Source organism: Doryrhamphus excisus, linkage group LG4, assembly GCF_037039965.1.
Source record: "Doryrhamphus excisus strain RoL-2023G ecotype Guam linkage group LG4, RoL_Dexc_Guam_v1.1, whole genome shotgun sequence".
NCBI classification, from domain to species: Eukaryota; Metazoa; Chordata; class Actinopteri; order Syngnathiformes; family Syngnathidae; genus Doryrhamphus; species Doryrhamphus excisus.
Window position 1 is genome coordinate 375,697 of NC_136360.1, and position 12,567 is coordinate 388,263.

Genomic DNA, 12,567 nt, shown 5'->3' on the forward strand with positions numbered 1-12,567 from the left:
CGACTGAGAACCGTGGCCTCTGATTTGGAGGTACTGAGTCTCATCCCAGACGCTTCACACTCAGATGCAAACCGTCCCAGTAAACGCTGAAGGTCGCAGCCCGAAGAAGCCATAAGAACCGCATCATCTGCGAATAGCAGAGATGAGATTCTAAGGCCCCCGAACCGGACTCCCTCAACACCTTGGCTGCGCCTAGAAATTCCGTCCATGAAGCCATTTTTTTTTGATGGGTCCAAAAAAAAACCATACCAGAAATAAAAGTCCTTAAAACACCAATTAGATGAATGAGACATTACCTTACTGATGAATTAACGTCCAACTCGCATTTGTCACATCCAGACACCAAAGACGAGCTGCAGAGGGAAAACGAGGAGCTCAAACAGCAACGCGAGGAGTTAGAGGTGCGTGTAAGCGCCATCAAGTCCCAGTACGAGGGACGCTTTAATCGACAGGAGAGAGAACTGCGAGAACTACGAGGTCAGCAAGAGAGACAAGAGCAAAGGGATGAACCAGCTGAGGCGGGTCCAAGCAAAGTGAGTCTTTCACATAAAGAATTTTCACTTTTTTTTTTTTTACTCCAAGCCAGTTAAAAATCCAAATGAATGACTGTTTATTATTATGGTTCTAGACTCAGGAGCAACAGAGGAGCACGGAACAGAGACAGATCAGTCTCAAGTCAACGCCTGTTACAGACAGGGGCAGGTATGATGCGCAAATACTGGGGAGAAAAAAAAAATCCCAATTCGACAGGGATCTTCCAGACATAAGTTGACAGTGTGCCCACTTTTTTTTTTATCAGTGCCAGCACCTCTGAGCCTCCGACTGCTAACATAAAGCCAACACCTGTAGTAGCCTCGGCTAGCAAGCAAGCCGTCAACCCAGGGAACAAACCCACTCCAAGGGCAAGCATCAGGCCCATGATCACCCCTGCCACTGTGCCCACCCCAACGCCCACGGCCACCGTCATGCCCACCACACAGGTTGAGACCCAGGAGGGTAAGTTGTAGACAGGAAGTGATAACTGGTGTACAGAGTTGTTGTATTTTGCCGTGGGTTAGTGATCAGTTTCGCTTTTAGTATATGGTCCTTTTTGTCCATCCATTTTCCGGGTCTGGGTCGTGGGGGCAGCAGTCTCAGTAGGGAAGCCCACACTTCCCGGTCCCCGGCCGCCACCTCCAGCTCCACCGGGAGGACACCAAGGCGTTCCCAGGCCAGCTGTGAGACATAATCCCTCCAGCGTGTCCTAGGTCTGCCTAGGTCGGCCTTTTCCCGGCTTGGCACGCCCGGAACACCTCACCAGGGAGGCGTCCGGGAGGCATCCGGACTAGATGCCCGAGCCACCTCAACTGACTCCTCTCGACGTGAAGGAGAAGCGGCTCTACTCTGAGCCCCTCCCGGATTGGCTGAGCTCCTCATGAAATGAATGTTTGTTTTTTTTTCTCCAATTGCTTTACAGCCATGCAGACTACAGAGGGCCCACCGGTGGAGCATGTGACCGTGTACGGAAGTGCCAGTGGTTCCGTGCGCTCAGCGAGCCCCAACATCCAGACCACCTTAGCGAGCCCCATGTTAACCGTGCAGCAAACCCAGACGCAGGCCACGGCTTTTGTCCAGCCAACACAGCAGCAGAGCGTCACCCACGCGGAGCCACTCAATCAGGAGCCACCACCCGTGGTCATTGAGGCGACACCCAGCTCGCAGGTGGAATGGCCTTCGACGTCTTCCACCTCTGCTGTATTTGGGACTGGTGAGGAAAACTTTTGTTGTGGCAAATCCACTTTCAAACTAAATAAACGGAGATGTGTCGACATAATACTCTTCACCCTTTGTCTAGTTTCAGCAACTCCTGGATCTTCCTCCTTGTCCAAAAGACCCCGTGAAGAGGAGGAAAGTAGCACTATGGTCACAGAAGCAGAGGCCCCTCCGGAGGACACCACCAGGGCTCCCATACCAAAGAAGCTACGTATTATCCAAAGAGTTGGTCCAGAGGTGAGGGACCTGGCTGGATTACAGATCTATTTGTGCTGTGTTACATAATGTTACATAATAAAACACGGTCATGTGTTCCCCTTAGGAGGAAATGATGGCTGATGACAACGCTGAGGCTGAGGGGGTGGTACCAACTGACAGTCAAGACGTCGCGGAAACCAGTCAGGTATGCCTGTAACAAAAATGACTAATCTAGGCCAGGGGTCTCAAACTCAATTTACTTGGGGGGCCACTGGATCTCGGGTCTGGGTGAGACTGGGCCGCATCAGGTCCCCCCCCCCCCAAAAAAAAACGCATTTATTAAAAACAATTTTTTAAAAAAATGCTGGAGCCTATCCCAGCAGTCTATGGGCAAGAGGCGGGGTACACCCTGGACTAGTGGCCAGCCAATCCCAGGGCACATATAGACAAACAACCATTCACACTCACATTCATACCTATGGACAATTTGGAGTGGCTAATTAACCTAGCATGTTTTTGGAATGTGGGAGGAAACCCGAGAATCCGGAGAAACTCCACACAGAGATGGCCGAGGGTGGAATTGAACCCTGGTCTCCTAGCTGTGAGGTCTGCGCGCCAACCACTCGACTGCCGTGCCACCCGTTTCATAACTAATAATGTCAAAAATACACATTTTAGAAGATCAGAAAGGGATTTTCTATACAGTAACTCCAAAAATATTCCATTTTATGATATTAAATACGATATGAAATGTGGCACAGCAAGATGAACACACACCAGTTTTTTGTCATGAATTATTTTTTCGATTTAGTGTTTCTCACCTTTTTAATCAAATTGCTGACACGTTCATTAGGTCCATTTAGGTTTACTGAGGTGAGAAACCTCAGTAAAAAAAAAATAAGGCGGTGTCCGTGTCGCTGCCACATTGTGTCTTTGTGAACAGTCACGTCAAGAATAATTTTTTCAATTAAGGCAAAAGTAACCTTAAATCAGGGGTGCTCACACTTTTTCAGCATGCGAGCTACTTTTACAATGACAGAGTCAAAATGATCTACCCACTACAAAAATGCAAAACATCTGTTTATTTTCAAATGTATTGAGGATTATTTGTACGTACAATGTATGTTGATGTACCTTACATAACCAAATGAGCCAATATTGTAAAACACACATAATTAACTATGAACATTTTCTGTAATTACCTGAGTTTACTTTGATGACTTGCACTGAATTGAATCAGCCAGGGATGCATAGTCCGGACAGTAGCTGCTGATAGCCAGGTTAGCCAGGTTAGCCAGGTTAGCCAGGTTAGCCAGGCAAACGCACTTGGAAAAAGACATTGTGAAAAAAAAGTCCACCTCCCATTCCGTATGGAAGTGATATGTTTTTGCCTTTTTACTTGGTCCAGCTACTTCACTCATTTTAGTGACCATAAACTTTAGCGAGGGCTTAAAATCTGACACAATTCGCCGACTAGCTTAGCACTTTGCATCGTTGTTTACGCATGAGCGGTGACCTAAAGGTCAAAATTCAGTTGTCATCTGACTGGTTGTCCTGTATGTCAATCAAGTAACGGGGATGGATGATAGGCTGACATGGTAAGTTCTGCTGCACTTAGAGACGTTGTTTGATTTGATTGGTCACCCGAAGGGCAACGTTCAGTTGTCATCTGAATGGCTGCCCTGTATATCAATCAAGTGACGGCATTGATGCTAGGAGGATATTTTTTTAATGTCACGCCGCGATCGACTGGTAGATCGCGATAGACTTAATGAGCACCCCTGCCTTAAATGTTCATTTATTCCTTTCATGTGTAAAACACATTTTTAAAGGATAGAAAGAAGGGGCGGGGACAACACTAGGAGAGGGGAGGGGAAAAAAAACCAACAACTCCAAACTAGACTCTTAAATGAAGGAGTACAGTGGTACACATTAATGATGCTAACCAAGGTTCCACTGTATCTCGTATCTATTTTTTCTATATGATCTGAACTCCGCCTCCATAATGTACTGATGGTACTAATTGTTGGGCTTTTTTTAGACAGAAGAACTTGCAGCCCTGGAAGATGATGACGAGACGACAGCCTCTCAATCCACCACCATGTACCAAGAAGTTGCTTTAGCACAAAGCGAAACGCCCGAGCAGCAGCTGGAGGTCATCGTCATAGTCACCGATACAGAGAGCGAGGAAAACCCAGAAGAGGGAGATGAAGAGGAAGACGAGCAGGTATATAAAGAATTTGCATTTCTTCTTGTTTATTTCGAACATCATCCAAAACACAACAAACCAAACATAAATCAACACAATAAAAATACCTATGTACATATAAACATACACGTTTGAAAGGGAATGGGAAGAAGTCAAGACTTATCTAGTCCCACCCCCCCAACCACCCAGATTCCAACCTCATTCCAGCAAAACATATATTATTCCTTGTCTACCAGAATGAAAACCCCACATCCAACCACCCTCACCCAGCTTGAGGCACCCAACTACGTGCCAAGAGCAACCAGTTCATTACTAGTCATCGTATCGTACATAGTCCAGTACAAAAGAAAGAAAGAATGAAAGCTAACATGGATATAAAAACCATCAATGTTATGGTATTGTTTCAGTGAGATTAAAAAATGAATTCATTCATTCATTTTCTACTGCTTTTCCTCACGAGGGTCGCGGGGGTGCTGGAGCCTATCCCAGCTGTCTTCGGGCGAGAGGCTGGGTACACCCTGGACTGGTGGCCAGCCAATCCCAGGGCACATATAGACAAACAACCATTCACACTCACATTCATACCTATGGACAATTTGGAGTCGCTAATTAACCTAGCATGTTTTTGGAATGTGGGAGGAAACCGGAGTACCCGGAGAAAACCCACAAATGCACGGGGAGAACATGCAAACTCCACACAGAGATGGCCGAGGGTGGAATTGAACCCTGGTCTTCTAGCTGTGAGGTCTGTGCGCTAACCACTAGATCGCCGTGCCGCCCTGAAAAATAAATGAGTGAAAAAAGAAAAATATTCTTTAAAATGCCTCAAATTAAATACTCACACTTGAGTCTTACTACTTCTACTACTGTTGTCCTAGCCTTCCCTACCTTAGCCTCAAACCTACCACCTCCACCAATACATTGCGGTCCTGTGAGAAACACTGATGAATGTTTTAAATGAAATTAAACTACAGCTTCTGAGTGTGGGGTTTGTAATCGAGTGTTTTGTTTGATCCTTCAATGCAGGACTACGAAGAAGGCGACGAAGAGGAGGAAGAAGACGAAGAGGAGGAAGAAGAGGAGGAGGAGGAAGAAGACGACGGGGGGATGGGAGAAGGACAGGAGAGCAACGAAGGCAGCAGAGAAGGCAACGAGGCCTACGAAGGCGATGACACGGAGGTTTGAGCAGCAGACACACGTCATGTACCCGCAGTGACGGCCTCCAATCGTACACACTCACACCCACGCGCTTGTCATTTCCAGTAGATATCTTAACCCCTTCCCACTCTCTCTCTCTCTAGAGTCTTCTGCGCTTTCCAAGTCAACAAGTCATTTTTTCCACTCCTATCCTTTTTAGCATTTTACCCCTATGTCATGGATTCGTCTCTTTGAATCCCAACTTAACTTGAGTTTTATTTGCTGCCCCATGTGAGTCAGTGTCTGCATTGGGGTGGGGGGGGTCTAGGGATTTGCGGTGTCACCGCTAATGTGCGTGTGTGAAAGTAGCCCCGATGAGCCGCAAACGGCTATACTCATGGTGTTTTTGTGTAACTCGGGTGTTATGTCATAAAAGTTTTACTGTTAACGAGCTTTGCTGGAAAGAAGAAACGCACGCCAGCTCAGACCAAAATGAAAAGCAAGCACTGAACCAGGAGTTAGACCTCTAACACAAACAAAACACTGAAGGGAACATTTGAAATGAGAATTCCTAAAGCAGGGGTCTCAAACTCGCGGCACCGCGGGCCAAATCGAGTTTTCAATTGCCAATGAAATGTTGTTGCCCGGCTACCGCATAATAATAAATAATAATAAATAATGTGGAGAATAAATAGAACAGAATAGAAAATGAACAACAATGTACAGCGTAAACAGTAATTTGTACAAATAATTTAGAATAAGTAATACATACATGCTGGATGACATCAACTACAGCAGGGGTCTCAAACTCGCGGCCCGCGAGACGCTACTTTGAGGCCCCCACCTTGATACCAAAGTTTAATGTTGAAATGACCGCTTAAAGCTGTGTTCACACCGGACACAATTAACATGATTTTGCCCCCACCCATACTGTTACCCTACCCTGTTACCCCCGCCTTGTTTTGCTTTGGATTAGCAATGAAGCTAAAGGCTTATATGACGCTGGGTATAAATAAATGCAGGAAATGATTTTTAATAAAAGGTAAAATACACGTCAAGATGAAGCATCTCATCAAACATGTTGTTAAAGTTACGATGCTGCTCCCAGATGGAACCGAGTACGATGCTAACTTGCTAATTGGGTACAATTATTAACTTTCATTAATGTTCATGTTAAAGGTTAAATAACTGTTAATACTGTACATTTGAATATGAAAAAAATAATTTCTCTACCAACTGTGTGTGGTTTCTTACGTTTTGTTATTTTACTTATTTATTACTGATTGATTTATTGTTTTTATTCTTAATTTGTTTATTTTTTTATATCATTTTTGTGTTTAGAAAAATAAAAATGAAGATATTTAAGAACAGTGGAATGTTTTATCAGATATTTTGGTGTGGAAAACCGGAATCAAAGTACTAAAAAAGTGTAGGGTATAGCAGAAGCAAAAGCATTGAAGATAGTTTTTTTTTTTTATTGATTTTTTTTTTTTTCAGTTTTTAATAAATGCGTTTTTTTTTTAAACCTGATGCGGGCCGGCTTCACCCAGAACCTAGCTCCGGTGGCCCCCATAGGTAAATTGAGTTTGAGACCCCTGCCCTAAACGGTTCTGTCCTTACCATTGTGTATATTCTTCATATCACATTTAAATAGTGAAAACATATACAATTGAAAATAATCAGCATATGATCACGATATGACACTATTGTGCTTGAATATTCCATCCATGTTGGACCAAAAGTCAAAGTATGCATTTTCTCTTTCACTCCGTTCTCAAGGGAGCTGATGTAACCGACCCGGGGACAGAGACTGAGGAGAGTTTGGGGGCGTCTGACTCCACCCAGAGACCAGCGGATTCCCAGACGGCCAGTTGTAAGATCCAGGAAATCTTATGAATGCAACACGTGCGGCTTCCACATTGGACTCGCCCAATGCGCTCACTACCTGTCCCGCCGTCTAATTAGTTATCGAACGCAGCGCCATGACCGAGAGACGCGTCATGTTGTCTGTCTGAAAGAAAGGGCGGCACAACTTGGAACATCATTCCAACAACCGTCTTTTAGCTGCTTTAGCAGTATAAAAATATGTCTCGGTGTTTTTTTGCTACATTAACATAAAATGCCCCTTTGATACAGAATTGGTTCACTCCACTGAACTTCTTTTTTCCACTTCTTTTTAGTTGAGAGCACCACTATGGAGGCATTCTGTACTGACCAACCCATCACAAGCTCTGGTATACGTATGCCACAGTCGCCAAGGAGAACACATCCACTGCCCCCTCGTCCCTCATCAGAGCTAGGACCACCCACTCAGGTATGTGGAATGACAGGCCATCCATCCCATCCATCCATTTTCCTCCGCTTATCCGGGTCCGGGTCGCGGGGGCAGCAGTCTTAGTAGGGAAGCCCAGACTTCCCGGTCCCCGGCCACCTCCTCCAGCTCCACCGGGAGGACACCAAGGCGCTCCCAGGCCAGCTGTGAGACATAGTCCCTCCAGTGTGTCCTCGGTCTGCCCCAGGGCCTTTTCCCAGCTAGGCATGCCCAGAACACCTCACCAGGTCCGAGGTGACGGGACAGACCAAGAGTGATTCAATAGACCCATATGAATAATAACAAGAAGAGGAACCTTACCTCGCCCGGATGTGGGATACCGGGGCCTCACCCTGGAGCCAGGCCCGTGGGGGGGCAGGTGGTCGGGCCTTCACCCGTGGAGCCCGGCCGTGCCCAGCCCGAAGAGGCTACACGGGATCTCCCCCTCGTATACCCACCACCTACGGGGGCAAGCATCAGGGTCCGGTGCATTGTGTGTTTGGTGGCGGTCAAGGCCGGGTGCGTAGGCGACCTGGTCTTCGGCGGCCAAATCTGGTTCTTGGGAATGACAGGCCTTCTTCCCAATTTGGAGACATGCAAAAAAAAAAAGTTGACCTTTTTGTCACATGCTGTTAGATGTCCCAGCGCATCCCTGCTCGTCGCCAGTCAGTCGGCAGGGTCCCTCAGCTCTCCTCTGGGGTCCCCAGCAGTGCTGTAAGTAATATCTCTTTGAAAACGAGTATCATTTTACAAATACTATTTACTATTTGCTATACTATTTACTATTTTACATTTGACAAACATCTGGCCCTTTGCTGCAGCACCTATTTGACGAGGACGACCGTATGGTTCCCAACACTCCCACGTTGGTTGTGCCGCACCGCTCCGATGGTTTTGACCAGGCCGTCCAGTAAGTCTCACATGTGCACAGACAAGGGAATAACTTTTTAAATCTGCAAATTATTATTTTCTTTGAAACCGTGAATGTCAACTAAGGATCGACCGATATATCGGGCCGATATTTGCTTTTTTTTACAAGGGTGGGTTCGCCTATGTATTTTTCCACCGCATGATTTACAGTCAGGCATCAGGCAGAGGACCCCGCAACACACGTAGTCGCGGTACCCCGCCCTCACTGTTGAATTACATGAAGAGCGCGTTTTCACAAGTAATAGTTAGTTACTAAGCCCATCACAATTCACTGGGTGATCGCTAGGCATAACAGTTGAAGTCACGGTGGGGCAACAAGAAAGCCCCAAAAACATCACATCACCAACGCAAAAGACGAATAAAAGCAGAACAAGAATGAACAACTATGCAACTTTAAATGCGGAATTGGAGCAGCCGTGTCTGCTGATGAGAGGTCTTTATCGTGCACAACACCAACTTTAATGATGAGAGAAATATTTTATATATCGTACTAAATTGTGTCAGTGTGATGTGTTTGTGTGTGTGGAGGCGGGGGGCGGGGGTGCGCGTCACGATCACATCGATGCTAGATACATTCAAACTACGGCAGAAATGTTTTTCCCATGGTTTAATATTTATTCCTTTTAAAGTTGATAATGTCGTTTAAATGTGTGTTTTAAGAAAGCTGAATCCTACTGTGTTCAGTGTTTACATTTCAATAAATATTTGTTATCATGGTCATTTTTTCATGTAAATTTGAGAGATCAAAAGCAGTATCTGCCATAAATAGTGGCCCAAGCTAAATCGGCCATCGGCTGAGGGTGATGGGAAAAAATCGGCATCTGCCCCAAAAAAAACCATATCAGTCGATCCCTAATGTCAACAAGACTGATGCTAGTTAATACAGTAAACCTCGGATATATCGGACTCGGATATATCGGAAATTCGCTCACAACGGACAGATAAAAAAGAAACGATTTTTCTGTAATGCATTTCCAATAGTATAGAACAATGTCGAGCAGCTTAAATCAATCTTTGCTTAAGGATTTCAACACCAAAAAAGAACACGGCCAACGGCTGCTTCCAGTCAACTTTATTTTTCACACTTCCACCACCAGAGCGCAGCACACACACCGATTCCCGCACTTCCTGGTTCACAGGTCATGCTCAACCCGCCCCACATAGCTGGCCAAACACATGCCTGCAACAGAAGAACCAACGAACGCCAGCATGTACATATGAAAAACAGTGATTATTGCAAGCGATAAAAAGATATCTGAATACAACACAATTAAATACATGTATTTGTACGCTTGTGTCTTCGTTGGAATAGGTGTGTATGCTATGTCAGTTGGTTCTTCTGTTTTCCGGTCTACGCATATAACGGATTCCGCTTATATCGGACAAAACCAGTGGGAACAATTGAATCCGATATATCCGAGGTTTACTGTAGTAGTATAATGACATCATGTCATAACATGATGCATGTATAATAACTCATTGGATGGTCAGCAAAAGTAAGAGTTTAACTTTATTAGGCTTTGTCTTTCATACTGGTACAGTTTATAAGCTTAGCCTAGTGTGCTATTTTTCAGTGGTTATATTAGACAAGTATATATATTTTTTCCTCTTCTCAGTTCTTCCCAAGTGGCTGCAAGCCGGAGCTTCCGTTTTGGCCAATCGGACGACGTGCCACAGACTAGCTCAGATCTAAGTCAGCTTGCATCTCAAGGAGGTACGCCACCACTCTTCATTCTGTGAAACGCCGCTAAATTCAAAATACTTAATGTTATCGTAAATGTCTTCAGGTCTCGGGATGTTTGAAAGCCCCATGTTCCTCGCATCCCATGAAGAGGAGTCTGGCGGACGCAGCGTCCCCACCACACCACTCCAAGTGGCGGCCCCAGGTATATAACGCGGTGCACACATATATACAGTGACCGGAAATGGCATGGCTGTACACACTCCAATTGGTAGTTTTTCCTCCGAAGTGGTTTCTTCAGACGCTATGGAGCAGGCCTCTCAGTCGGTTCCCATGGTGAGCACCTCCACGCCCGGCCTGGTTGTGCCCGGCATGGCTGGGACAAGCGAGGATAGAGATGACGTCTTCCTGGAGTCAGACCCTGATAAGTAAGCATCTCTGTTTTTATTTGTGAGTGTTTGTGAACGTGAAAAAAAATATGCTACCTATGACCTGATCATCCTTCTTTAGTGGCACCGCTTTAAACTCATTTGCATGGCCGCCAAGGGACACATATACATTCTATATCAGTGATTTTCAACCACACTAGTGTGCCGTGAGGAATTATCCAATATCACTTTTTATAATTAACATTTATTCATCATCATTTGCAAATATTATGTCAATAGTATACATGGACCCAAATATTCCAAATGCGTTTGGTTTATTCGCTCAAACAAAGAATTGAACAGGGATGGAATATTCCTTTAACCAATCCGATTGAGGTATCTTGTACCCGCTAAAAAACAGAAAGTTGTCAGGGTGCGTTCTTCTTCGTGGTGTTTTTCTTCTTCTGTTGTTTATTGGCGGTTGGCTAGCAGCTTTCGTGTGCATTAGCGCCATCTGTGGAACAGAATCTAAACCCTTCTATACGCCATTCACAAGTCCAGTTTTATTAAAAAAGAAAATAAATATCCCAAGTTTAATTATGAAATATTAGCAAAATATTAGCATCTTTTACTGTTTAAATCGATCCCGGTGTGCGTTCTTTCAGAGCATGCTCAGATATGACGTAGCACGCAGATCCAGACGTTCTTCACTTTTAAAAATGGAGGCCAGCAATCGGCATTGGACTGCTAAGCAAAGTTTGTTTTTGATTCAAACTAAATTTCAAGACTGGACAGATGAAAAACTGGCAATACGGAGTTATTCCAACAAGTGGAAGAAAAACTCGGGGAAGCCGGTATCACGTGATGTTGTTTACATTTTACTGGGCATGCCCTATTGACTATTCTGGTTGATTTTCACGGCGCATGTAGACAAGAGATTGGAATATTCCTTTCCATGGATACCATTGTTTCCCGAAAGGTCATTGGGAAAGAGAAAAAGTGGTGATGTAAAAACATGGCTACTGTGGAGTGTCTGTGGTGTAAAGACTGGCATAGCAATGTAATATTGGTCCGTGTGGCAACACCTACCTTGTTCCTCCCATAGACTTATTGATGCACGTGTGAGGTCGTGGTGACATTTTGGAACATTTTTGGTTAGTGGTGTGCCACAAGATTTTTCCAATGTAAAAAAAAACGTGCCGTGGCTCAAAAAAGGTTGAAAATCACTGTTCTATATAATGTTTTTATTGTAGTTGAGTAGCATATGACTTTGTATTCCACATTAGTTCCAGGCCCAGTGCTGAAAGTTCAGTGGATGCTGTGGTGTCTCAGGACGATTTGGTGGAGCCTAGTCAGCCTTCTGACACGAACAACCTGCCATCCACCAGCCAGGAACCTTCCTCCAGCTCTGCAGGTACAGTTTGTGCCCAAAGACAAACTTCACGTCAGGAGGCAGCTAAGGTCAAGCGGTTCTTTGTGTTGTGCTTTCGCAGATACAAGCAGCGTTCTAACCAGACCTGGACCCAGCAGGCAGCTGCAGCGCTGGCCGGAGAGTCGCGGTGGGCGAGTTAAGAGAGGAGGTAACGTTTGAGCTTGCGTTCACATCGCATGGCGCAGTTTCTCATACCATCAAGTAACGTAATTTCCGGACTATAGAGCGCACCTGATTATAAGCCTCACCATACACAAGCCGCACCTGTATATAAGCCGCATGTGGCCACATTAAAACATGTAAACATATTTACAAAGAAAGACGGTACACAGAGAGAGTTTTCAAAGTTTTAATAATATAACTTAACAATAATAATAATAATAATAATAATAATAATAATAATAATAATAGAACTTTCTTCACAAACGGTGCCTGTGACGCGGCAGTAAAACGGTAGCAACATGGTAACAACACGCTAGCAACACAGTATTAACAGGTCTGGTAAAAGAACATACTGGTAAAAAATCATGGTAAGCCGTCTTCATCTCA

The 12,567-nt window shown here is 44.8% G+C and overlaps 1 protein-coding gene across 1 annotated transcript in view; it reads left to right on the top strand.

Moving 5' to 3' along the window:
- The window catches only part of tprb (translocated promoter region b, nuclear basket protein), a 36,938-nt gene that overhangs the window by 23,318 nt on the left and 1,053 nt on the right, over positions 1-12,567 (top strand). Inside the window, exons 34-50 of the mRNA XM_058072893.2 lie at positions 340-533; positions 629-702; positions 800-996; positions 1,457-1,747; positions 1,835-1,989; positions 2,075-2,155; positions 3,992-4,177; positions 5,186-5,338; positions 7,076-7,169; positions 7,477-7,610; positions 8,244-8,321; positions 8,429-8,517; positions 10,154-10,251; positions 10,325-10,423; positions 10,508-10,646; positions 11,873-12,000; positions 12,080-12,166. Of these exons, the coding sequence (XP_057928876.2) occupies positions 340-533; positions 629-702; positions 800-996; positions 1,457-1,747; positions 1,835-1,989; positions 2,075-2,155; positions 3,992-4,177; positions 5,186-5,338; positions 7,076-7,169; positions 7,477-7,610; positions 8,244-8,321; positions 8,429-8,517; positions 10,154-10,251; positions 10,325-10,423; positions 10,508-10,646; positions 11,873-12,000; positions 12,080-12,166 (2,277 nt within the window). The remainder of the gene's footprint in view (positions 1-339; positions 534-628; positions 703-799; positions 997-1,456; positions 1,748-1,834; positions 1,990-2,074; positions 2,156-3,991; positions 4,178-5,185; positions 5,339-7,075; positions 7,170-7,476; positions 7,611-8,243; positions 8,322-8,428; positions 8,518-10,153; positions 10,252-10,324; positions 10,424-10,507; positions 10,647-11,872; positions 12,001-12,079; positions 12,167-12,567) is intronic.